The sequence below is a fragment of the Ceratotherium simum genome, chromosome 17, assembly GCF_057802395.1.
Source record: "Ceratotherium simum simum isolate JZ-2026a chromosome 17, ASM5780239v1, whole genome shotgun sequence".
NCBI lineage: Eukaryota > Metazoa > Chordata > Mammalia > Perissodactyla > Rhinocerotidae > Ceratotherium > Ceratotherium simum.
This window is the reverse complement of record NC_141916.1, coordinates 26,946,050-26,971,488: the sequence shown is the minus strand read 5'-3', so window position 1 is coordinate 26,971,488 and position 25,439 is coordinate 26,946,050. Positions and strand designations below refer to the sequence as shown.

Sequence of the window (25,439 nt, the reverse complement as noted above, 5' to 3'; positions counted from 1 at the left end):
AGGCATATTAAACATGTTATATATTAAAGACGTTAGACCTCTATAAGAACTTGCCAGATTTGAGATGAACTATTTCTAATTCATATTCAGATATCAATGATCTGAACTACAGATTCTGAAATTAGTGCTATGAGAGGAACAGTGAACAGAGTAGAGGGGAAAGTAATTTCTTCTGATGATCACTAAGAAATATTTTGATAATAAAGCTAGTTTAGTGCATAAACTATTATGAAGCCTATCAGAAAGCTAAAACAAAAGTAGAAATATTCAGACATAATTTAGGCATAACTTAGACAATCTTTTAGCCTATGTTACCTTGAGAGAAATTAATATATAGTGAAAATTGTTGTGCTCTCCATATCCTCTGTGTATATGTGTGTGTGTGTGTGTGCGTGTGTGTGTGTGTACACATTTATAGTCATGGATGGGTGAGTGTGAGTATATGCATAAAGCTTGATGGAATTAATTTGTATGAGAGAGAAAAATGTATTTTAGGCTTATGCCTTTTATCGTTATTTTAAATTGAGTTTAGAATGGAGGCTGTAAATTAGTTAAATCTGAGTGCTTCTAAATATAAAACTGAAATTAAATATAGGAAAAACATGGCCGAAGGAAAGTGTAACATTGGATCTGATTTCATGAAGCGTTTTCCCCAGAGAAAACTTACTCCTCCTTTTATCTGTTTAATGTGTGGTAGGACTGAGAAATAAGGAAGACAATAGCAATTGTTGTCAACCAAAAACAGTTTACAGAAAATGGCCCAGTAATCAGATACGAGCTATTGTCTTTTTGTAACAGCCATAAATGTTTACTTGCAAAAAGCTTTAGCACTTCAATTTATTTACCCACTAACTGAGTCCACAGATGCTCAAGGAAAAGAGACCATAAAAGTGGCACGCATCGTCTGTTTCTCCAATTATGTGAACAATTTCAAATCAAGGGGTCATATTGGCCATGTAATTTTCACTTTCGATTTCCAAAGCTGCCTTTTATATTAGTTCTATCCTTTCAGTTTGGAAATATTTCTGCTAGTCTTTCTACGGTATAGAGATTATTTTTGCAAAAAGTAACCTTTATTCAAACAATATTGTCCTGGAAGCCCAATATATAGAATTCAAGCTGCGCTGACTGAAAGAAGTCAAAACTATTTATTATCATCTGGCAATACGTTGATTCACTGCTCTAAAATCTCTTTCACTAAAAGTACCAACAATTTTAGATAAATCAATAAACATTCTTCCTCACAGCCCCGGCAAAGGCAAAAGACTACCCTCTCTGAAATAGCAAGGCTTCAACTCAGCCCCCTCAGGATTCCACCAAATTTAGATGAATCAAATATGAAATTATGCAAAAAATGACAAACAAGCCCATGATGAAAGAGAATCGGGGGGGGGGGAACTAAACAATAGAATTAGGTACTCTAATAGTACTTCATATACTCTAATCATCAGAATAAGAACAAAAATAATCATGCCAAAACCTTTAAATAAATAAGAGAGGAAATGGTAAAAATGAGGTGGAAATAAGATACTATAAAAATGAGGCAGTTTTGGGGAAAAAAGAAGAATACCTATAAATGATAAACATAATTGTTAAAAAAAAATCAATAGATGGGTTAAACAACAATTAGAGACAGATTAGGAAAAGATAAGAGACCTAAAAGATACATATGGGGAAATTACCATATTTCAGCACAGAAAAACAAAGACAGATTATGAAAAAAAGATTATGACATTAAGGATGTAATGAGAAAGTAATATTTGTCAAATTGGATTGCCAGAAGAAATATTAGAGAAAGAAGGAGAGAAACAATTTTCAAAAGATAATGACTACAAATTTGGGGGAATTAGTGACAAACATGACTCCTCATTTTCAAGAATGACGATGAAACAGAAGAAAAATTAATAAAAATAAATAAATAAAACTGTAGAACATTCAAGACACATAGAAGATTATAAGAACAGCAAGAGTGAAAAATATATTTTTTTTGCAAAGGCAGAGCAATACACCGACAGCAGACTGCTCAGCAGCAACAGTAAAAGTCACAAGGTAATTGAGGAAGCCAGATTTCAACATGGCCCCCAGTGATCCTCACTTTCTGGTATACCAACCCTTGTGTAATCCCTCTCACTCTTGGTCTATGTGCCCGCAGAGGTGACAGTGCTGACCACTGTCATAGATCACATTGCTGCTTCTGCCGTGGTTTTTGGAACTCTCAATCGGGAGGAAGCCAGCTGCCATGTCATGAGGATGTTTCAGCAGTCTCTTAGAGAAGCCTACATGAGGAGGAAATGAGGCCTTCTATGATAACCAGCACTGACTTCCCAGTCATTTGAGAGAGCCATCTAGAGAGCATATTCTTCATCCTGGAGCAGATCCTCCAGTCAAGGTTTCAGATGACTGTTGCCTTGACCAACATCTTGATTATAACTTTCATGAGAGTCCCTGATTGAGAACTGTAGATAACCAATACAACCATGGAATAATGTCTTCAACGTGCGGAAAGAAAAATAACCATCCACCAAGAAGTGTATATCCAGACAAATTATCACTTCATAATGAGGAAAAAATAAACTTATATTCAGGCAAACAGAAACAAAGTTCATCCCCCGAGAGACTCTTATGTCCAAAGGAATGTCTAATGGCTAAATTTCAGGAAGAAGGAAAATAATCCCAGAATAAAGTTCTGAGATGTCAAAAAGCCTGGTGAACAAAGAAACCAGTAAACATATGGATGCGTCTAAGCAAACTGAGCTAAATCAGACTTCAGAGTATGCTGTGGTCTGGGTTTAAAGACTGGTGAGAATGATAAGTTGCCCTCTGATCAAGTTGGTAGTTGTTTTTACTTCAGGTTTCTATTAAAATCACAAATCAGGCGTGTATCGGTATGTATGTGTGTATATGCATGTGTGTGTGTGCATATTTTATATGGTCAAATGTAGCAAATGCATGAAAATGATCATCATGAAATATAGCGGAGTGGTTACCTCGGGTTGGAGACAGGAGGGAGGAGGATATAATGAAGAAGGGAGAGAACCCACAAGAGGCTACGTCTGTATAAGTGACATTCTATTTCTTAAGCAGAGTGGTTAGGACGTAGGTAGCCATTTCTTAATTTTTATAGATTCCCCTAAATGTTAAATATTTCTTAATAAATGTAATTTGATGAAAGGCAGTCACAGAGTCACCTGCCATCTTCCACTTCCTCACCACCAACCTTCTCAGCAAAGATTCATGAAAAATCTTTGTGCAACCTCTGGGCAGAGTTCCCAAACTTGGCTGTACAGCAGATTTACCACTATGATTATTTTAAAATACATAATTCTAAATCCCCTTTTGGAAGTTTCTGAATTAAAAGCTCTGGGATGGATTTACTTAAGCCAGATTAAAGATTGGCCTGGTGAACCGTGATACATCAGCACTGGACACAGAAAATGACCCATAAAAATATGCTCAACTGATTTTTAACAAGGATGCAAAAGTAATTCAGTGGAAGAAGGATAGCCTTTTATATAAACGATTCTGGAACAACTGGGCATTCATAGACAAAAAAAAAAAAGAACCTTGGCCTAAATCTCAAATGTTATACAAAATTAACTTGAAATAGAACATGGACTTAAATGTAAAGTGTAAAACTATGAACTTTTAGGAAAAAAATTATAGGTGAAAATCTTCAGGACCTAGGGCTAGGTGAAGAGTTCTTAGACCTGACCCAAAAAGCGTAATGAATAAAATGAAAAAGTGATAAACTGGACCTCATCAAAATTAAAAACTTTTGCTTTGTGAAAGTCCCGATGAAGATTATGAAAAGACGAACTACAGACTGGGAGAAAATGTTTGCAAATCACAAATCCAACAAAAGATTTGTATGTAGAATACATAAAGAACTCTCAAAATTCAAAATAAAATAATCAAGTATGAAAAAGGACAAAAGACGTGAATAGACATTTCATTGAAGATGATATACAAATGGCAAGTAAACACATAAAAAATGTTGAACATCATTAGTCATTAGGGAAATGCACATTTAAAACCACAATGATATATCACTACATACCTAACAGAATGGCTAAACTGAAAAAAAAAAATAGTGATGCAGAGAAATGGAGTCACTCACACATTGCTGGTGAAAATGTAAAATGGGACATCCACTCTGGAAAGAATATGGCAGTTTCTAAACATATGTTTATCATACGACCTGGTATTTGCACTCTTGGGCATTTATATCCGGGACATAAAAACTTATGTTCACATAAAAATATATACACAAATGTTTATAGCAGCTTTATTCATAATAGCCAAAAATTGGAAACAACCCAAATGCCTTTCAACAGGTGAATGGTTAAACAAACTGTGGTATATCAGTACCATGGACTACTATTCAGCAATAAAAGAGGAATGATCCTACTGATACACACAACTTGGATGTATCTGAAAGGAATGACGCTGAGTGAAAAAAGCCAATCTCAGAAGGTTATATACTATATGATTCCATTTATATAGCATTCATGAATTGACAAAATTATAGAGATAGAGAATAGATTAATCGTTGTCATGGGTTAGGGAGGGCGGTGGAGGGGAAATAGCTGTAGCCATAAAAGGGTACCATGGGAGATCCTTAAAATCAAATTGTTCTGCATCTTAACTGTGGTGTGGTCCCACAAGTCTACACATGTGATAAAACTAAAAGTTGTTTAGAACTAAACAAACACACAGACACACAAATGAATGCACGTAAAACTAGTGAAATCTGAATTAGGTTGGTGGATTATATGAATGTTAATTTTCTGGCTGTGTTATTGTACCTTAGTTATGCGAAATGTTATGGTGAGGAGATGAGTGAAGGATATACAGGACCTCCCTGTATTATTTTTCACAATTGCATGTGAATCTACAATTATCTCTAAAAAGTTTTAAAAAATCACCAGACATAAAATACATTGAAAATATGTACTTATGGGCTCTTTTTTCAAGGATAGTATAATATGATTAGACGGCATGGAGTATGGCACACCCAGAGACAATGTTTGAGCAAGTGATGGCCACTAAACTGCCTTAGAAGGAAGTGGGTTCAGTTAACCTCCAGATCTGGGAAAGATCAAGTGGGACTTGCAGCTTTGGGACCAGAGTTGAATTACTGAAGACAGTAGAGGAAAGTGTGTGCTGTGCTTCCTTCCCCAGAACCCTCCTTCACTCTTTTTTTCCCTATGCATTTCTCTCTCTCCTTTAAATAAATTTTGAATATATTTTTAGAGAATATCATTATGATGGGCATCAAATTAATAGCATTCCAAAGTGAGCAAATGTTTAAACCTGGTTTGAGTTGGCAAATCTCTATTTTTAATAAGGTCCTAAGATGATTGTGATGAAGTGGTCTCTAACTGGTGTTTTTTGTTTTGTGTGTGTGTGTTTTTTTTTGTGTGTGTGAGGAAGATCAGCCCTGAGCTAACATCCATGCCAATCCTCCTCTTTTTGCTGAGGAAGACCGGCTCTGAGCTAACATCTATTGCCAATCCTCCTCTTTTTTTTTCCCCAAAGCCCCAGTAGATAGCTGTATGTCATAGTTGCACATCCTTCTAGTTGCTGTATGTGGGACGCGGCCTCAGCATGGCCGAAGAAGCGGTGCATCCGTGAGAGCCCGAGATCCGAACCCAGGCCGCCAATAGCAGAGCATGCGCAGTTAACCGATAAGCCACAGGGCCGGTCATCTAACTGGTGTTTAGAAATTATTGTTCTAGGGAATCCATGGAAAGTAGTTTGCAAGTCATATTGTTTTGTTTATAAAATATATTTTTAGTGTAAGTTACTTTAGCAGGGTGTTTCAAAAAGATAGTAAGGACCTCTTTTTCTCCAGTTTGTCCTGTGCAAACCAAATAGAAGTCAATCAGCAGACAATTGAAAAACTGATATTAATGTTTTGCTAGAAGTCACAGAAGGGAGATCTGACAAAAGGCCGGGAGTGACATGGGAATGAGGAAGGTGGCCCATGTGGGGAGACAGGAGTTGACTCCATGATTTTTCCCTCACCCTCATCATCATTTTAGCCGGCTAAACTTAAGCAGTAAGTTACATTAAGTAAGATAGTTAGTTTCAAAAGTTATTTAGAGTTAATCACAGAACCCTTCAACCTGACTATGTATCAACAGTAAGAAAAAAACAAAAGCAAAATAACCATGAAACATTCCCCAGCTACAGAACTAATATAAAAGTTAACTTTACAAGATATTATAATGCCATTCTTAGTATTATGACATTTAAAGTTGTTTATAGAAGATTTTAGTGAAAGATTTTTTTCTATCAAGAGAGCATATATATTGACATCAATTTAAAATAATGTTGTGTCAATGAAAGAGGTAATTTCAGAATCTACCTTTTAAAACAATGTGTGTAAAATATAGCCAAAGGGATTTAGAACTCAAACCACTATAAATTGCTTAATATTTAAAAGACCTTTATAGTTTAAAACTATTCTTACTTAAAAAACAAAAAAAGAACCAGCTATCAGACCTCAAATGTTTTTAGGCTTCTTATGTAAAAATGCAAATTAAGAGGAGTGATACAAATTTCCTTTTTTTGTTGTTGTAGTAAGTGTTCTACTTCTGAGGTCCCATAAAAGTGTAGTCCAGGTTACTTCATCAAGTAAGTTTTGACACATGTGAACAGCCCTGTAGGAATGTTCTTTAGCAAAAGACATTTCTGGAGGGCTTAAAGCTCTTCAGCTAAAAACGTGTCATACGAGGGAACGGTTTTTCAGGATTTATTCGGCAGCACTTGTGGAAACATTTATGCAGCTTGCCAAATCTAAATTCTCTTTCATGAGTGCACTATTGGACAATATTCAAAAATGGACCATAAAATTAGGCCACAAAAGCAAGAAATTAGGCCTTGACATCATGTTTTGCCACTCTCCGTGGCATTTCTGCTGTATTATAAATGTTCCTTGGCAATGCTACTGGCTCTTAGGAAGATCTTCCTGACACCTGGCTGAACGTAATGATTGCCACTAAAATTGCCAAAATAGAAAATGCAATCATGAGTATACTTTTCAGATCCTCCCTTTTCTACCTCTTATATGCTGTATTAAACAAAATTTCTTAATGCAAGATTAAGTTTAAAAACAAACAAAAGAAAAGAGATTTTAACTATCTGAAACTTTTCTTTTGGTCTGATTTGCAACCTAACATAATGCTATGTGAAATTTGAAAATGTTTTGGAAAAAGAGTAACTGAAGTTAAAGCAGATAATACAAAACATGTAAATCACTGTATCTCCAGATCAAGTTTATATTGTTTATACTGTTATATTAGAAGCTTATATTCATATTTTTTATGTAGATTTTTATTTAGATGGGAACAGTGTATGTGTGTGTGTGTATGAAGCTTTCCACTTTATTTCTAAGGCCAAAATGCAGTTGCAGAATGGAAATGGATATACGTTAGATGTCATCTTTCTTTGATGTAATTCATTGAAGTTTTTATTACTTGGCCAAATGACACGGTTACCAGATTCTTTCTTAAGGAGATCATTTTGGTTGATGACTAACTGACTTTTAAATCCTGTGTTGGATAAGTTAAGGTAACATAGCCAAATAAATAACCTGATGGAAGTTGTCAACACATTTTTTAGTCTTAATAATATTGCTATATTTTAAACCATCATAATGGTTGGCTAATGGTCTTTTCTACAGAAACCAGTCTTGAGTATTTATTACTCCCAGCTGTTCTATATTAGCAGCGTACATATCCAGAGCATACCTCTCTTCGCTGTCCAGGCAAAATTATTTTTGAATCATTTTCTTGGAAATGTTCCAGATTAATTAGTACTCTTTCTTTGAAAAATATGGAAACATTTTCTTGGTCCTATTATTGGCAAATCATGCATTAATTACATCTTTTCCTTCCAACTTCTTCACAGCAGCTCTAGGAAATCTCTGCATTTATGTTCAAATTTGAATATATAATTTAAAATCTAGAGTTATTCCTAGAAGTCATCGAGACAATTTCTATTGCTTCATTTTACAAATGTGGACTCTGAAAGAGCCCTGCCCTGTATTACCCATCTACCTCGTGACAATCATCTTGGAACCCCAGGCCAGTTTTCTCATTGTACTAGAATTCTGCCAGACAGTGTGAATAAATAAAATCTATAACTAATTTCTAAAACTTCTATAGCTAATATTTTAAAACTTTAAAACATAGAACTTTCTATAGTTAATTTGGTATAGTACCAGAGAGATTACCAAGTCTGTTCTAGAATTGCTTCTGCTGAGTAGTAAAAAGTTAGTGATTGCAGCTTCTGCTCTTTCCTCTTTCCCTTCCCATTGTCTGGCATACGCTAACAAAGAGTAGTTTCATTTTTAAAACATTGTAGGAAAAGATAAAGCCAAAGAAATTCATTTAAAAAAGGTTAAATTACTAACTCTTGGATTATTTAGAGTTCTGTTTGTATGGCTAACTCAGGGACCTGGGATATTAGGGAAGGCAAAAGGATGGAGAGTCTGTCATCATGGTAAAAGTTTGTGGAACTCTTGGTGCTAAGTCAGGATTTAGATTTCTGTGGTATCTGGCGTAAATATTCACGTGTTCAAGCATTTTTATATTCAAATTACTACTAAATAAGGAAATGTGGATTTATTTTTAAAATTATTATTACGGCATGGCATACCTAAAGTAATTCAAAAGGACTTTTAAGTTAATCAATTTAATCACTGTAAAATTAGGAAGAACAGACAAAAAGGTTTCATGTAGTATACACACCAAGTTAGACAGGCATACCTTACCCCGCTCCACACGCACACATTCATGTGAAGAGATCCAGAAAAGAGACATGATTATATAGGCATCATAGTCAAATCAAAGAGAATAGCTGAGGTAGTTTTTCAAGTATTTGGGTCAGAAAAACACACATTTACCTCAGATACTTGGATAATTGCCTCTGCTTTCCACTTACTTTGGCCAAGAAAGTTTGCCACAGAGACAGACTGAAGATTCCAGCTCATCAGCCCCTGTAGGAGCGAGATGGGAAAATGGCCCTTGCTGCCCACACTGGCTGGAACAATGACTGACTGGGCGCCATTCTGAGGTATCCTGACCCCACTTGGCACTAAATGACAGTGATACATCTATTAATAGAGAAGTCTGCCCAGAAATTAAGTATTCTTCTTTCCATTGAGAATCAACAAATTCAAAAGCTACTAGCGGCCAGTTCTCCATAACTGTTATGCGCTAAAGCTGAAATAATAGGCTGAAATGTGTATCTGTTTATAATAAATACAGAATTTAGAAAGTAGCTTGTTTTAAAGTTATAACTTATTAGTAGTTCTAGTTTTTAAAAGCTCTAGTAAAAATAACAGCTTTGCCATTTACTACTGAAGTTATAAACACGTCGATTTCAAATTGTATTTCTCAGTGTAAGTTCAATGTAAATTCGAGGAAATTTTCGAATATATCAACAAAGTATGTAATTCATTCAGAATGAGTCACACTCTTTTAAGCTTTAAGATGAGTCTTGAAAATGATCTAATTTAACACTTCATTTTACAATTCAAAAATTAAAACGTAACGGTGTAAGGGTTATAAACTAGTAGATGACACTATTAAAGCATGCACTGGTGTAAATTTAGATTACTTTTCTTTTTCCTCACTGGACTACTGTGAGAGAAGTTTCCTTGGAGGATTTCTTTTCCTCTTCTTCAATTAATTGCTTCTGACTCTCTTTGTCTTATAATCAAATTGGTCAGCTTTTGGAAAACTGGAATTTATTCTTTGCTACACAGTTGGTCTGTATCCATGGCTCTCTTAAAAAATAATCAGCAAACTTGCTGCTCCTCACTCTGATTCCAGAAGAGAAAGCAGAGACACCCTACAGAACTTAATACGTGGGGCATGGTCTTAGATGCTCCACTTCAGTGCTCCATCATAGACTTTATACATCAGTGTATGTTTACCAGGCAGTGATGCCAAATTAAGCTGACAATTATGCAATTATGTCAAATTACAAGAGCAGTACAGATGATCAGTGATATCCAAAAGTCTTTATGAACATAAATAAATGGTAATTAGTTCATATTTTAAAAATAATTTCAATTTATGTTGGCAAAATATTATGTTTGCAACCAATCTTTATGCTTTGAAAATACATTTATGAATATAAAATAAAAATTGAAGATATATAATTATATAATTTAATGTATAATATATGAGATAAAATATTATATAGTATATATTATAATAAAATACATATTATATCATGTATTTATTATATTATGTAAGGATATATAATATTTATTGAAGGCTTATTATTCACCAGGCACTATATTAAAAGACAGATACTATTATTATCCCCATTTTACACGTAAGGAAATTGAGTCCCAGTGAGGCTAAGACCTAATACGTAGAAGAGCAAGATTTGAATCCAGTCAGTCTGCCTTCAGATATAACACTCAGCTCATTGCTGTAACACAATATAACCAAACACTAATTCAGATGTATTCAATGAGATAAAATAATCAATGTGGAAAAATTTAAGTGTAGACCTTTTTCTTTTTTGGTAAGAAATATTTACTCTATAGAAAGTCACTGATCCTGATTTTGCAATTTTGTTTCTGCCCATGATATATTTATAGCTGGCCTAATACCGAGTGGAAACTATAGTAATTTAAAATATATTTTTTTCAGATAGCCAACATCAAACAGTTATAATTACAATAGCAAAAAAAGTAAATAAATTATAGTAAATGGTTTTAAAGTTTGGTTTTATAATGTGCTCTTTGGCCTTAAAAATAGTTCATTCAAAATGTTTAAATATCTTAGATTATAATGTATATGTCTACAGGACTTTCATATAAATTTTATCATGTCAGCCTAACAAAATTACGGTGAGGTAGTAATGCAAAGACTGGTAATCCCATTTCATAGGCAAAAGAAGTTTTAAAAAGAAAAATAAATATTTCTCAGCTCTCACATTATAAAGCCAGAAGGTGACCAGATATCAGTGCTCCAATTTCACTACATAACTGACTTTTTCTCACTACTCCTTAATGTTTAATTTCCCCAAATATAAAAATCAGATCATATAATTTTTATTGTACATCTGTTTCACTATTGGCATATGGTTTACTTTATCAAATTAAATTATCTACCCAAAACACTCTGCGGCATTGATAATTTGAAGTTAAGTTAGAGAGTAGAATAAAATTTTAACTTATTTGAAATTAGAATTTCATATCTTCTCTTTATGGTTCATTTTATTAAATAAAAGAAGATAAAAACACCTTAACTTCATTACTGAAAAAGGAAAAGACTTAATGGTGTAAAATTCCTTTTAAGCAAAACAATTTTCCTATGTGTGATTTTTGTGGAGTCTGCCATTTCAAGTCTCAGGAATGTGCAATTCTTTCCTGATGGTGCCTTTTGCAGACTGGCTTCCTGCCACCACCATCTCCTAGCTGCCAGCCAACCTCACCAGCCCAGCCCCTGGGAATTTGATTAGGTCACAAAATTTTTTACACCTAAGCAAATGGGAATGAAGGAAATTCAGAAAAAGCTTTTACTCTCTAACCTCTGGTCAATTTAAGAAGCTGCAGTGAGGAGATTTTAGTACTTTGAATTCCTGTCACATAGCTCATCAAACTACCATCGCTGGGATTAATTGAGATATACTCAAAGAGAAAGGAAGAAATGTTAAAAGGATTCTACAACTGACTCTGTAGACTCTTTCTTGGTATTCCACAAATCCAGCTGTTTCATAGTTTGTATCCCACCCACTTCCTCCTTGAAAGTGACTATAGAATCCTGTACTTGTGTAACAGAACACCCCCTGTGTTATCTACATTTGACTCAGGACATCTCATTGGATCAGCACCACAGGGGGTTCTCTTTTCTCTGCTACAGCACTTTTCCATTATAATGTTTAACTGCACATACATTCATAAGTGAATGCAGATTCTGGCATCAATCCAAAAGCTCTCTTTTTTTAAAAAAGTAAAACACTTTTAATTTCTGATTGCCCAATGCTAGCCGTCAATAATGGTCACTCTGTGGACTTGGGACGAGGTGAGGAAATTGGCTGTGGTTCATGTGCATTTCCCAGGGCACTGCTGGCACACCAACCCCTTTATTTGAAAGTGCACTGGGATGCAAGTGAATGAGAGTTGGCATATTGCAGGGATAACCGTGAATCTACTTCACTTTTACAAAAAGACAATGCGCAAACTTACGAATATTCAATATTATTAGTAGCAAATAACTTGTGACATGCCAGAGTGTAGTGATTCCTCATGTGAGTGTCACTGAATAGTCTGGGGTCCGTCACTGAAGAACACACTTCTGAGCATCAGCTCCCTACAATCTTAGTGGCTCTCAACAACCAGCACTTGAGCCCCTCCACACCTTCCTGAGAATTTCTCCAGGAGCAAGGGACTGTTTCTGACAGGAATACCTCAGATCCATCTGAGGTCTGCAGTTTAAACAACTTGGAGAACCACTATTTGATACGTTTCTGCATAAGCTGGTAGCTACGGTGACTAATTCAAGGAAATGGTACTCCACTGTGGAGCGTGTCAGGGAGGCTCCTGTGTGACTGTTCACAGCCTCGTCTCTCCAGACTTGAAACCTCAGGTTGCAGATAAATAAACTCTGGTAACATAGCAAAAACTACCAAAACTTCACTTAAAAGGGACGAAAAAAGAATATATCTAAAATTAGCAGTTTCAGTTTTCATCAAAAAGACTTAGAAATCTCATCTGCTTAAAGTGATAGAGTTTTGTGACCTTTATCATTTATCATAAGGACTAAATTTGCAAGAGGTAGTCAGCAGAGGCAAGTTTTCCCAGATACTGTTTCTCCTATTTAAATAACTATCACCAGGAAACAGTAGTGGTTATAAAGTGGCCTAATTCTAATAATCAGACTATCCTTAGTTTTGTGTAAGGGAAAGAGATGGACAATCATCTTATTAATTACATGACTTTCTATAATAATACAGTTATGTTAATATATGCATACAATCAAGAGATCTGCATGGTGCAATGAAAAAGTTACGGCTTTTGGCATTAGATAAATACAGATTAGAAATCCACTTCACCTGCTAAATAATCTGTCATCTTGGGCTAGTCAGTAAATCACTGTAAGTCTCAGATTCCATATTTATAAAAGAGAATAATAATAATAAAGTTCACACATTGCCCATGGTGACTTTTTATAAATATTTTCCTTTACTTCCTTACCCTATGCTATTAATGTATATAATATATATACAAAATAAATATACTGAATATAGACACAATAAATAAATACAGTATTACTCAAGACACAAGTTCCCATGACATCAATCCCAACCAGTGACTAACTCTTTAGAATCATTGCTTAAATTCATCCTCAGTATTTTTTTCTTGGTTAGAAGCCTTCAAGGCATAAGCATATGTTTAAGTAGGTAGACTTGTGCTGTGTGGAGTGAAATTACAAAGGATCTAGGAGTTTGGGTTTTTTTTTTTTTTTTGCAGGGAGTGAGAAGCTCCAGTTACAACTCTTGTTCTTTCAAAAGTCAGTCACTGTTTACGGGGCAAAGAGGTTTGATTGGGCCAAAGCTTGTCACCTCAGCCTTCTCTCTTTTGGACTCCCATCTCCAATATCTAGCAGAAGATGTTTTTCTTTTTTCATGTTTTGAACTTTCTCGTCAAGGACACATGCAAATCCCCAAAGTACATGGCTTCCTGCCTCTAACTGGGCATCCACACTCTCCCTTCAGCCTTGATCTTTCCTCTTGCAGGTAAAAACAGAAAAGATGGAGAGAAAAACATGGTGGATCCTTTTCTCCCCGTCTGTGCGAGCCTGCCTCCAACCTGGTGATCGTTGACACTCACCATTTGTGTGAAAGTCTTTCTTTTTTTAACCTATTATGCTAGATTTTACTAATTAACTCAAAGTCATAACTTCTGCAGCCTTTTCCTCCCAATCTAGTTCTTAGAGGATTTTTCACCTTTTGAAACTTCTAAACATACTTTGAGCAGAAAGATATTTAAAGATATAATTATACAGCTTCACTAACATCTGAAAAATGCTAGTGAACTAACCCAGTACAGTATATAATGGCCAAGTGAAATTTTTGTGTTTTCATACCCTGTTTTTCTTTGAAATTACATATATCAGAAATTAGCTCATTATGTGAAAAAATTATGAAGAACTAGTGAATTACAATACAGGAGTATTGCCACTGAATGGACTGTTTGATTTACCCAAGCAGGTAATGAACAATGTTGTCAAATTCACTAATGAGTCATCTTTATTAGGACGTAAGCGAAAGGGCATTACTCCAGCAGCCTTTTGTATCCTGGTGCCATACATATTCTTTGGCATGAAAGGATGAATAGCAGCAGTAAACAACCGAAGATTGTCCATGGCTCTGTAGGGCTTTTGGAACAATTCCTGGGATTGGAAAGTGAAAATGGACAGCAGGTGGAGGAAACTGTCATCTCAATAGCAGGATTTACATGAAGATGACTAAGCCATTAACAGCATGCATGCATATTTAATTTTATTAACTGCTACCATCAGCCTTCTTGGATCTTTTCTTTTAAGAGGAAGGTTGAAACTTTTGTTCAAAGGACTTGGGCAGAAGTGAAGGATTAAAATAGAAGTATATGTAATTCTTTCTGTAACTGCTTAAATTTCATTGCTCAAAAATACTTTCATTTTCCTCCTTTGATCAAAGAGACATACTTAAAATTCTTGTTTCTTTACAAGAAGTAATTTTGCTCTTCTTAGACAGGCTTATATTTAGATGCAGGATATTACATAGACATCTCATTTAGTAACTCTAGCAATGCCATCTGTGGTTGGAAGAACCTCAGGAAAGCTTTGAGGGATATGGATTTGAATCTTAAATACAGAAAGAGTTCTTTTTTTAGAATAATTTACTAGTCATCTTAAAGGAATATATATCTCTGGCTCAGATGTTAGTTATTTCCATCTTTTTTTAATTTTTTATTTTCTAGTCTCAATTACTGTCACAGAAGGAATTAGGATTTAGACTAGAGATCCAGATCGATTGCCACTTTAATAAGTTATTTAAAATTAATTTGAGGATCTTGATGTATCAATAAACATCACCATGGAGACATGTGCATGAATCATCATTGCAGGCATCTTCTTACATAGCCCATAATTGAAAGTATACCACCAAGATCAGATAGAAATATAGTTTTGGAAAAAAGGAATAAAAATTAGAAAAGAAAACCACATGACAAGTGTGACTAGTGCCAGGGAATGGAGAATATTCTTCTTTAGATAAATGGCATCGATTATCAGCTAGAATTACACAGATTCATTTACCTCCCTTTAGCCTCATTCTCATTTCTAATTGGGATCTAAGTTCATTTTCATCAATGTTAGAGATTTAAAAACTAACATCCTCCTATTAAATGGTAAAGTAGAGATATTTAATATTCAGCTTTATCTTAGTACAGCCTTAAATATAGACGAGACCACACAACATCAATTTGTGTTTTGTAACCTTACCTAAGAGCTGTTGTCTTCACCCGTTTTTAGAGCAAGAATGAACCTGCTAGTAATAAAGAGACTTTGACATATTTTGGTAAAGAAGAAGCCACCTGCCCTAACATAACTAATGTTCGTTCAGCATTGCTATTTTAAGATTATTGTATTTTAAAAGGGAGGGTAATTTGTTCTGAAAAGTTTTTTGTTTCCTTAACGTTCAAACTTTTCATTAAAATTTGCTATTTTAGTAAAAATAAATGATGAACCACAGGATATTTGTATGTGGTGCTTTGCTTTTAATTACTTACTGGGGAAATTACAAGTGGAAAGAGAATGACACTAGGATGACTTTCCTGCTTAACATCCAGGTTTATGTTAGACATGTGTGCTATGCGAGTGGCATGTCAAAAGGGCCAGTGGTTTTTTGGGTCCAGTTCCAAATATTGTTGTTTATAAAGCCAGTCAGTGTTAAGAAGGAGAAGATATGTTAGGCCTACTGCCTAAGTTTTGGCATCGGGGTATAGTCACAGCTACTATGCATCCTGTTTAATCCACGTGGGTCCTAATTTCAAATCTTCTATTCTGTTTGACTTATCAGAAAAGGAATTTCAATTATTGATTGAGGAAATATGGTCAGTTAGCTTATAATGTGTGAATAATCCTTTTGAAAATTTTTTTTCTGGCTATTTTTCCTCTAATAGCTAATTTTGTTGCCTCTAATGTCTAAACTCTTCTTCATTGAATATTTCTACATTCCTAAAGAGGAAATGACAGAACTGATAAATAATTGTATTTTTTCTCATTTTCCCTTCTAAGTACTTTACCTAAGAATGAGAAGTAAGTGGAAATCACTTCTTGGTTTTGTTCATACATAAGTATTTTTTCCGAAAAACACCAGTAAAATTCAGGAAAGATTAATAAATAACTTTATGGTGATCAAGAAAGACTGGAGATGTATTGAGTATAAATTTATGAATGGGCGATGTGTTTATCTTTACTTATCTGAGTTAACAGATCAAAGATTTAAAAAGCTATGATCAATGTATTACAGTTTTTTGTCATTTTTTCCAAAATATACATTTGTGCCCAATAATTCATATTCTCCCCAAGAAAGGTCTCCAAAGGAAAGCAATCAATACCATTTTTGAATTTGATTCTGCTAATGCTATTTTTAAATGATTGTTTTTACTATAGTTAATGAAAAGTTGGTCCCATGGCAAATTGGTTGAGTTTAAATCATAGCTTTCCCATTTGCTTGCTGGATGATGTGGGCATTTTTTTTAATCTATCCATATCTCTGTTTCCTCATGTGTAAAATAGGAAAAATAATAGCACCTACATCATAGAGTTATTGGTAAGAATTGTAAAAGATTTAGCAATGACTCTGATATAATAAGGACTAAGTAAAACATATTGTTTTTATTAAAATATACAGTACAAATTTCCTTTTTTGATTCACTAATATTTTATGTCGTGTAAATTTTATATTGTTATGAGTTCTTACTTGTTTAAAAAATACAGACAAATCCAAGAGAACAATAGCGTAAACTTGTCGGTGTTCAAGTAGTTCTTTGGACGTCTTTTGCAGACAGGCACATTTGGGCTGCATGAGCTGAACTTCAAATGGGCTTTTTCAAATTTCAAGTAGGTTGTGCCAAGAAACCCAGTCTCTTGTCCTGATTCTGCACTCTGCCACAGACTAGCTGTGTGATTCTAGCAATAACCCTTCTAGACTTTAGCATCCTTTTGTAAAATGTACAGATATTGGCTTAAGTGAACTCTAAAATGTGTGTGATCTACACTACATACCAAAATGTTTCCATTATTTATCTGTAGCCAATGATTTAATCGTAAAAACATTGAGAACCTAGAGAAATTTAGGGAAAGAGAATATGGATATGGCAAATGAGACTCTGCATCGAACCACAGATGATAGGGGACCATTCTGGCTATTTCCACAGTCCTTCACTAGGTAAAAAAGTGACAAAAACAAGCTTCAGTAATTATACACTCTTTTTGCCTGACTTTGAAGACCCACAATGTAGAAACATCACACTAACAAGGACCTTGAGAGACTAATTACCCCATAGGTGAGATTTTATGGAGCATTCTCAATCAGTAATCTCCCAGAGGGATGTTTAAAGCTAGAGAGAAAGAATATAATGGGTGAAAAACCAGAATAGTAAGAATGAGGGTAATGCAAATAAAATAGGAAGAACAGTCCATGGTGGCAACCTCCATCTGAAGAGGTACAGAGAGGTAATTCCATAGAAGGTAGCATTGAACACTATGATTTTGAATAGGAAAAGAAGATGCAAAGAATCAACATTGGAGATTGTACTGTTAATTTTATAAAAGAAGGATGGGGTCAGCTGGATAGGCCTAACACAGTTAGCGATGTCCACCCTTAATGACATCTGTCAGCATTTGGAAGAATCAAGAAACAAAAATAGCAGCACCGTCTTATGGATATGATATATGAACTTAATAAAATGCATTTCAGACACTCCAGGGGGTGCGGGTGGTGATGACAAACAAGTGGTGTAGATAAAACTGTGCTCACAAAAACTAAAAACAAAAAGCATGCTTTTAATAACTTTTTATCCCCTCCCTTGTATCTCTTTTTCTCCTCATTTTCTTCTCTTTCCAACTCCCCAAGTCTTTAATGTTAGTGAGAAGAACTGAAGAAAAGCCTTTGCCAGGGCTAGTCAGAGAAATATTCCAGTTCCTTTTTTGCTCCCCCCTGCAGATCTTTAATGATAAAAACAAAAGAAAAAAACGGGAGACAGATAATTTGTCATCTAGTGTATCTAGGCATTTAAAATGTAGGTCAAATTCCAAAGGTCCTTTCCATCTGACCAATCTCTCTGTTTCACTATAATTTAAATTTGGCATAAATGGTGTTCTTAGGAATCATTAGCTGTCCACCTGAGGACCGCCTAAGAAACTAGAAGGAGCTATCAGTGGAGTAATGACAAAATAAGCTGCATGTAGCAGTCCATTTGCTTACGTGTTCCCTGGCTTCAATTCTCTCCTTAAAGATTCCTTGAGAGTGTTTGCACAGCAATGGAAGCTTGAAAAATAGAAAGAAAGAAGCTCTTAGAGTCAGAATTATGTATTGCTTTTTTTTTCATTGATGAAAGAATCAGAAGGGTGGCCAATTCCTAAATGCCTTCCTTTGTGCTGAGGAACATGTAGCTACGTTATTTTATCTTGTACCACACTTTTCTCTCTAGTCTGAACAGAAAAATTGAACAAATACTATCAGCTACACTGCCTTAAAAACCTTCCTTCTGGGAGACAGTGCAGGGCTGGCCCTGGGTTGAACTCGCAGGCTATCCAAGTTTGTCTCCATAGTACCACATCTCTGTTTTTGCTACATTTTGATTCCTTAGTATGCACTAAAGCAACATTTCCTCCCCTCCAACAAATTCACCAGAAACTACTTTACTTTTAAGTAAAAACAAGCGGTAAATGAACAATCTGGTAAACAGATGCCTGCCAATTATTAACAAATACGAATAATTACTCCTGCCAGGTAGCTCTGATGCTCAGAAAACTCTTACAGGAATAACGATAATATTGTTAATAGCTAAAGTTTACTAAGAGCTTTCTATGGACCGGGCCTAGCGCTACAGTCTGAAAGATGTTATTTCAATCCTAATAACAATCCTATATGGTCAATTTTTATTACTCCTATTTTACAGATGAGAAAATGAAAGCTTAATAAATTCAAGAAACTTGCCCAAATTGGGGCACAGAATTTAAAGTCAAGCCTATTTTAATTCAAAATCCCTGCTCTTTAATAGTATATTTTCTCTCAGGTATTTTCTGGGAGATATTCGTAATCAATTCCTAAATGGAAAAGTCGACCTCACATCAAGTGAACTAAGTAATCTTGCCACACCAGGGTTTTGAGCTATCAACTAATGCTTTTCATCTGTTCTCTCAGTTTCACCTCCTTATGATGATATAGTATTTGAAGGCAAGTGGGAGAATGGAGATTGTACTGTGGATGACCGTTATGCTTATAAAACTGTCTGAAGATCAATTGTGATAAATTCATTTATGTCTTCACCAAATATGTATTAAGAACCCACTATAGGCCACGCATATATCAGAGAAAAAAATGGACATAGTTACAGTGTTTTACTTGACAATGTTGCTCTTTAATGAATGGATGACTGGATAAAATTATTGTGCATATAATATTCCAACAGGGGGGCAGGCCTGGTGGTGCAAGCGGTTAAGTGCGCGCGCTCCGCTGCAGTGGCCCAGGGTTCGGCGGTTCGGATCCTGGGCACGTACCGACGCACTGCCTGACAAGCCATGCTGTGGCGGCATCCCATATAAAGTGGAGGAAGATGGGCCTGGATGTTACCCCAGGGCCAGTCTTCCTCAGAAAAAAAGAGGAGGATTGGCAGATGTTAGCACAGGGCTGATCTTCCTCACACAAAAAAAAATTCCAACAAATACACTAATAATATGTGACTTTAATCTGAACTTTTAAAATATTATTCATTTGCCACCCCAAGAACTTCAGAGAATAAAAGCAGGGAAATGATTTACACTTTAATGGTTATCAACTAACCTATGGCAATTTTATCTTAAATTCCTTTCAACATTTTCTGAATGCCATACCCTTATGCTCTGAATAATTGTCTGAGTGCGTGACTTTCTCTTCCTTTTCAAAATTATTTCTTTTATTTTTCATCTATAATTTTTTACTTAAAACTCTGAAATATATCACTCAATAATTGATTTGGGATGATGCTTTATGTGAAATAATGAACTTCTTCATTCTGATCAAGAATGTACACTGTATTTCAATGTGGTTTTTACATATGAAAAATGCAATATGTTCTTTCTGAATATGGAATGTGTTCTATATTTATGTGTCTATTTTCATTTATTTTAGATGGTGCATTGCTACTTTTAATTAGTACCAAGAAGTATAAATACACTATTACAGATTATACATTTACAAAAGTTTACCTTTATTATATATGTTATATATATATCAAAATAATAAAATCTACTCCCATCAATAGGGTGTGTCTTGTGTTATTTTAATATTGGTAGTAACGCATTTGTGTTGATCTACACACACGTTTTCCTCCTTGAGACCAACCACAAGGAAAGTGGTGAAGGTTTGGGATGTTTTCTGTACCGTTGCAAAGACCGAAGCTCATATGAAGAAAAAAAGCCATGTAGGCAAAGCACCTGATCTGATACATAAGTATTATTTGTTTAGGTATTTATTTTCAGCTAAAAGATAAAAACAAATTATTTTGTCCTATATTCAAAGCAAAAAAATAAAAGTGCCACTTTATCAAAAATTGTCAATTATTATATTCAATATACCTAACTCAGTTGGGAATGGACTCCTTTCAGGTGCAAAGAAACAAGTGATGGCATTTTCTGAAATGTCTATTCTAGGAGCTGTCTCTTAACTGACAGCCTTCTATAGCACTGTAAGCCGTGGATGCCACTCTACCACTCAAAGGACTTTTTCTCATTTTTAAAAATGACAATTTGTGATGCCGAGTATAAGTATCTTGTATACCATTATCATGGCATTTACTACCATCTATTCCAGTTATTTATGTGCTGATCCATTTCATCCTTTACCAGAAAAAGATCTCTTCGAAACTCAAAAGTTATGTCTCACTTATCTTTTCATCTCTACCACCCAGCACAGTGCTCTCAGTTTAAAGGATAAATAAAATAATATTGGGTACTGAGTTATGAAGCATGTATGAAAACCTATATATGTTCTTGTATGTTCTGCAGTAATAATTCTTCTGTCCTAAGACATTTTTAATTTTATGTTTTTAGAGCATTTCTGGTATATCTCTGAGTTGACAATTGTTTTCTACGTTTTATAGAAGTAGAAATATTTCTTTTAATATTATTTGTTTCTATTACTATAGCTAACATGAAATGTATTACCCAAAATGATACACACAGTCATTCCCAGAAGTTTCTACTCCAAGTTAAATAAGTTACCTATAACATTTAGAGTTATAAAAAAAATATTTGTTCCATTTTCAGGAGGCAGAATGAAACATTTGACTCACTATTCTGATATCTGGACTGCACTGGGCTACCATCTCTGATTCATGCATTCAGCAAGCATTCATTAAATCTCACTATCCTACAATCTGTATTAGGTCCTGTTGATGCCAATTGCATTTTAGGAGTCAAAGATTATCATATGTATCCATTTTGTGAGTCAAAGATTTTCATACATATCCTGAATAATAATGCCATTTTAAATGACAGCATTTATCTCCTTTCTTAAGAAGAGACATCATGAAATCATTTAGTGAAAATCATAAATACTATTATCACTTCTTATAGTTTATATTTAAAAGGAATGTGACAACACTGATCATATCATATAAATGTTGCTTAGATTAATTGCAAGGAAGACATTTTTGTATTCTAATGTGCATTTAATCCACTAGTTGGGATTCACTGATTTATTACCCAAATTTTCATTCCAGGCCCTCCAGGCCCTCCAGGTGGTCTGCGAATTGAAGACATTAGAGCCACTTCTGCGGCACTCACTTGGAGCCGTGGTTCAGACAATCACAGCCCTATATCTAAATACAACATCCAAACCAAGACTATACTCTCAGATGACTGGAAAGATGCGAAGACAGGTGAGTTTTATTTCTCTGATTAATCTGCACATATTATTAAGTCAATTCTTTTATCAAAAACAAAAACCTGGATGTCTTAACAATTTCATCATCTACCCTGAAATGCCTTTTTTTTAATATCCCCATGCTTTGGTAGTGAAGAAAACCACAAGGAACTTGAACACTTTAAAGCTATAGAGGAAGAAGTAGCATGTCTAAAAGTATAATGAGAAAGCAAAGAGAGGCATCCTGGATTTCTTATTTGAGCTACATGTAATTCTAAGATTTATTAGGAAAAAATCATTGAGAAGTCTTTTTTTGGCAAATGGCATCTATAAATTGTTATTTGTGACCCATTTTATTCAATTGTGTAGGTACTATAGTTTTGCACTTTGAAAAAGCTACATTGATCATAAAAATTGAGCACCCAAATCTCACCACCGTACCCCGTACTTTCTGTTTTTTTTTTTTTTTCTGTGAGGAAGATCAGCCCTGAGCTAACATCTGCCAACCCTCCTCTTTTTGCTGAGAAAGACTGGCCATGGGCTAACATCCATGACCATCTTCCTCCACTTGATATGGGACGCCACCACAGCATGGCTTGCCAAGCGGTGCGTTGGTGTGTGCCCAGGGATCCAAACTGGTGAACCCCAGGCCGCCGCAGCGGAGTGCGCGCACTTAACCACTTGCACCACCGGGCAGGCCCCACCCCTGTACTTTCTGAGGATGATCTTGCCTGGCTTGAATTTCCTCAAAATAGGTTTTCAAAGAAGTTTTGTATTTCAACCTTCAAATCTTATATTAAGATTTTCTAAAAGAAAAAAATAATTAAGAGTAGGTGGGTACTTTCCCTTGTCTGTAACTATTACCATGGCCATTTCTCATGACTAGCCTACAACATTGCACATCAGTTTATTTTCTCCTGTAACATCACAGAAGATATAGAGGATCCTTTTGATAAAATGACCTACTTAATGTTTGTCATTACTGACAATATTTTAAAGCAAATTTGTAGTTGTCAGAATTTCTTTTAGATGCATAAATAAGAGACATAGAAATATGGACTCAGGTGCCATCAGAGGGGAGAAAAGAAGACAAAAGTGGTCAATAAAATGTTTCTCTCTTTTAAAAACTGAAAAAAGAATTAATACCAGCATATCCCAAACCTGCTCTCATTTTATCTTTATCTTAATGTAATGGAATTTATTTGTATTGCTCACTGAGAGGTTTTAATTTAGATGTCTTTTTCCTTGATAATTTCTTCCTATGTTGGGAAATGAACCAAATATAAACTTGAAGCCTGTTACAAGAGTTTGGGATACATTTTAGGACTAAGTGATCCTCCACATAAAAAGTATAAGGTTCAAATGAATTAGAAATAGATGAAATATTTCCATTACATTATGCTTGTGAGTATAAGTATTATCTATAAATATAATCAGACCATATGGCAAATAGACCATTTGAAAAATAGTTTTAAAAACTGGCAAAATCAGGCCATTTGAAAAATAGTTTTAAAAGCTGTTCAGATGTTTGATAAACCTAAAACATGGGCAATTTCTGTTTCTCTGAAGAGAATGAAAATGCATGATGATGAAACTGTAGATAATATTAGATATCTAGCCAAATTGATACTGATTATAGATATTGGAGAACATAATTAAGTAAACAAATGACTACTATTTGGTTTGGCTATGAAAAAGAAATATTAATTACAATCATTTCCATTAATTATTTATGCTTATCATGTAGCTCAATTAAAGAATACTTTTCATTAAAAAGAAAAAAATCCGCTAAAAAGTAAGTTTCGTGGAGGTGAAGACTGTGTTTATTCACTGTTCTATCCCTAGCACCTAGATCAGGGCCCATAGTGTTCATTCATTAAACACATATTTATTGAGCTCCCACTGTATGCCAGAACCTGTCCTAGATGCTGGATATACACCTGACCATCAGTGAACAAAACAGAGAGAAAAAACAGAAAAGGCAAATCCTGCCTTTAAGGAACTTACATTCTAGTAGGAGAGATGGCAATAAATAATTAAAATGTATAGTAAATCATAGGATGATTAATGCTAAAGAGAAAAAACAGAAAAGGATGGGGAGGTGGGAGTAGTATTTTAAATAATGTGCTTCTGATATTAGTGTAGCCACCCCGACTTTCTCATGGTTCCTGTTTGCATGTTGTATCTTTTCCAACTGTCAACCTATTTGTGTCTTTGAATCTAAAGTATGTTTCCTGCTGATAGCATAGAGTTGGATCTTTTTTTATCCAGTCTGGCAATATCTACCTTTTGATAGATTCTTTACTCCATTAACTTTTAATGTTATTAATATTCTTGGATATATATCTGCCATTGTACTTTTTCTATCTAAATGTTACACTTGTTTTTGTTCCTCTGTTCCTTCTTTATTGCTTTCTTTTGCATTAAGTGAATATTTTCTAGTGTAACATTTTAATTATTTAGTGATATTCACTATTGATAGATAGGTAGATATAGATATAGATATATAGATAGAGATATACTTAATGGTTACTCTAGGGCTAACCATATGCATCTGAACTTATCAGAATAGACTTCATATTTTTACTAACTTAATTTCAGTGAGATATAGAGCTTTTACTCCTGGATAGTTCTATTCCATCTTACCCCTTTTATGTGCTCTATATTATTGTCATATGTGTTACATCCATAAATATTACAAACCTGATAATCTTCTGTTAAAATTATTGCTTTCTATAATTTTAATATCTTTTAAAGCAGTTAAAAGAAGAAAGGAAAGCAAGTATATATTTGTAAAGTTTGTTAGATAAACCTTTTTATTTACCATTTCTGGTCCTCTCTGTTTGTTCCTGTGGATTTAAGTTACTCTCTGATGTTATTTCCTTATTTTAATACAGCTTTGTTTCCACTTGCCCCTCTAAATTATTGTCAAATATATTACATTTCTATATGGTGTAGGCCCAACAACACAATTTTATCTATTTTAACACAATTAATTTTATTTTACACAGTAACACACATATATGCATATATATACTTATACTTATGTATATATATATGATAGGTACATAGATATAGTTTTCTACAATGGCTTTTAAATTGGATAAGAGAAGAGAGGTGAAGAAATACATATTTATATTATCTTTTATAAGTACAGAATTACCTTTATGAGTGCTCCCTATTTTTTGGATGTTTTTCTAAATTACTCTCTAGGGTCAACTGCTTTCAGCCTGAAGAACTTCCTTTAGTATTTCTTGTAAGGCAGGTCTGCTAACAAGCAATTCTCTTAGTTT

At 34.5% G+C, this 25,439-nt stretch overlaps 1 protein-coding gene across 2 annotated transcripts in view; it reads left to right on the top strand.

Annotated features, from left to right (window-relative positions):
* The window catches only part of CNTN1 (contactin 1), a 354,640-nt gene that overhangs the window by 264,994 nt on the left and 64,207 nt on the right, over nt 1-25,439 (top strand). For both annotated transcript variants that reach the window (XM_014786370.2, XM_087442559.1), the window contains one exon: nt 22,004-22,162. In XM_014786370.2, coding sequence (XP_014641856.1) covers nt 22,004-22,162 — 159 coding nt within the window. The remainder of the gene's footprint in view (nt 1-22,003; nt 22,163-25,439) is intronic.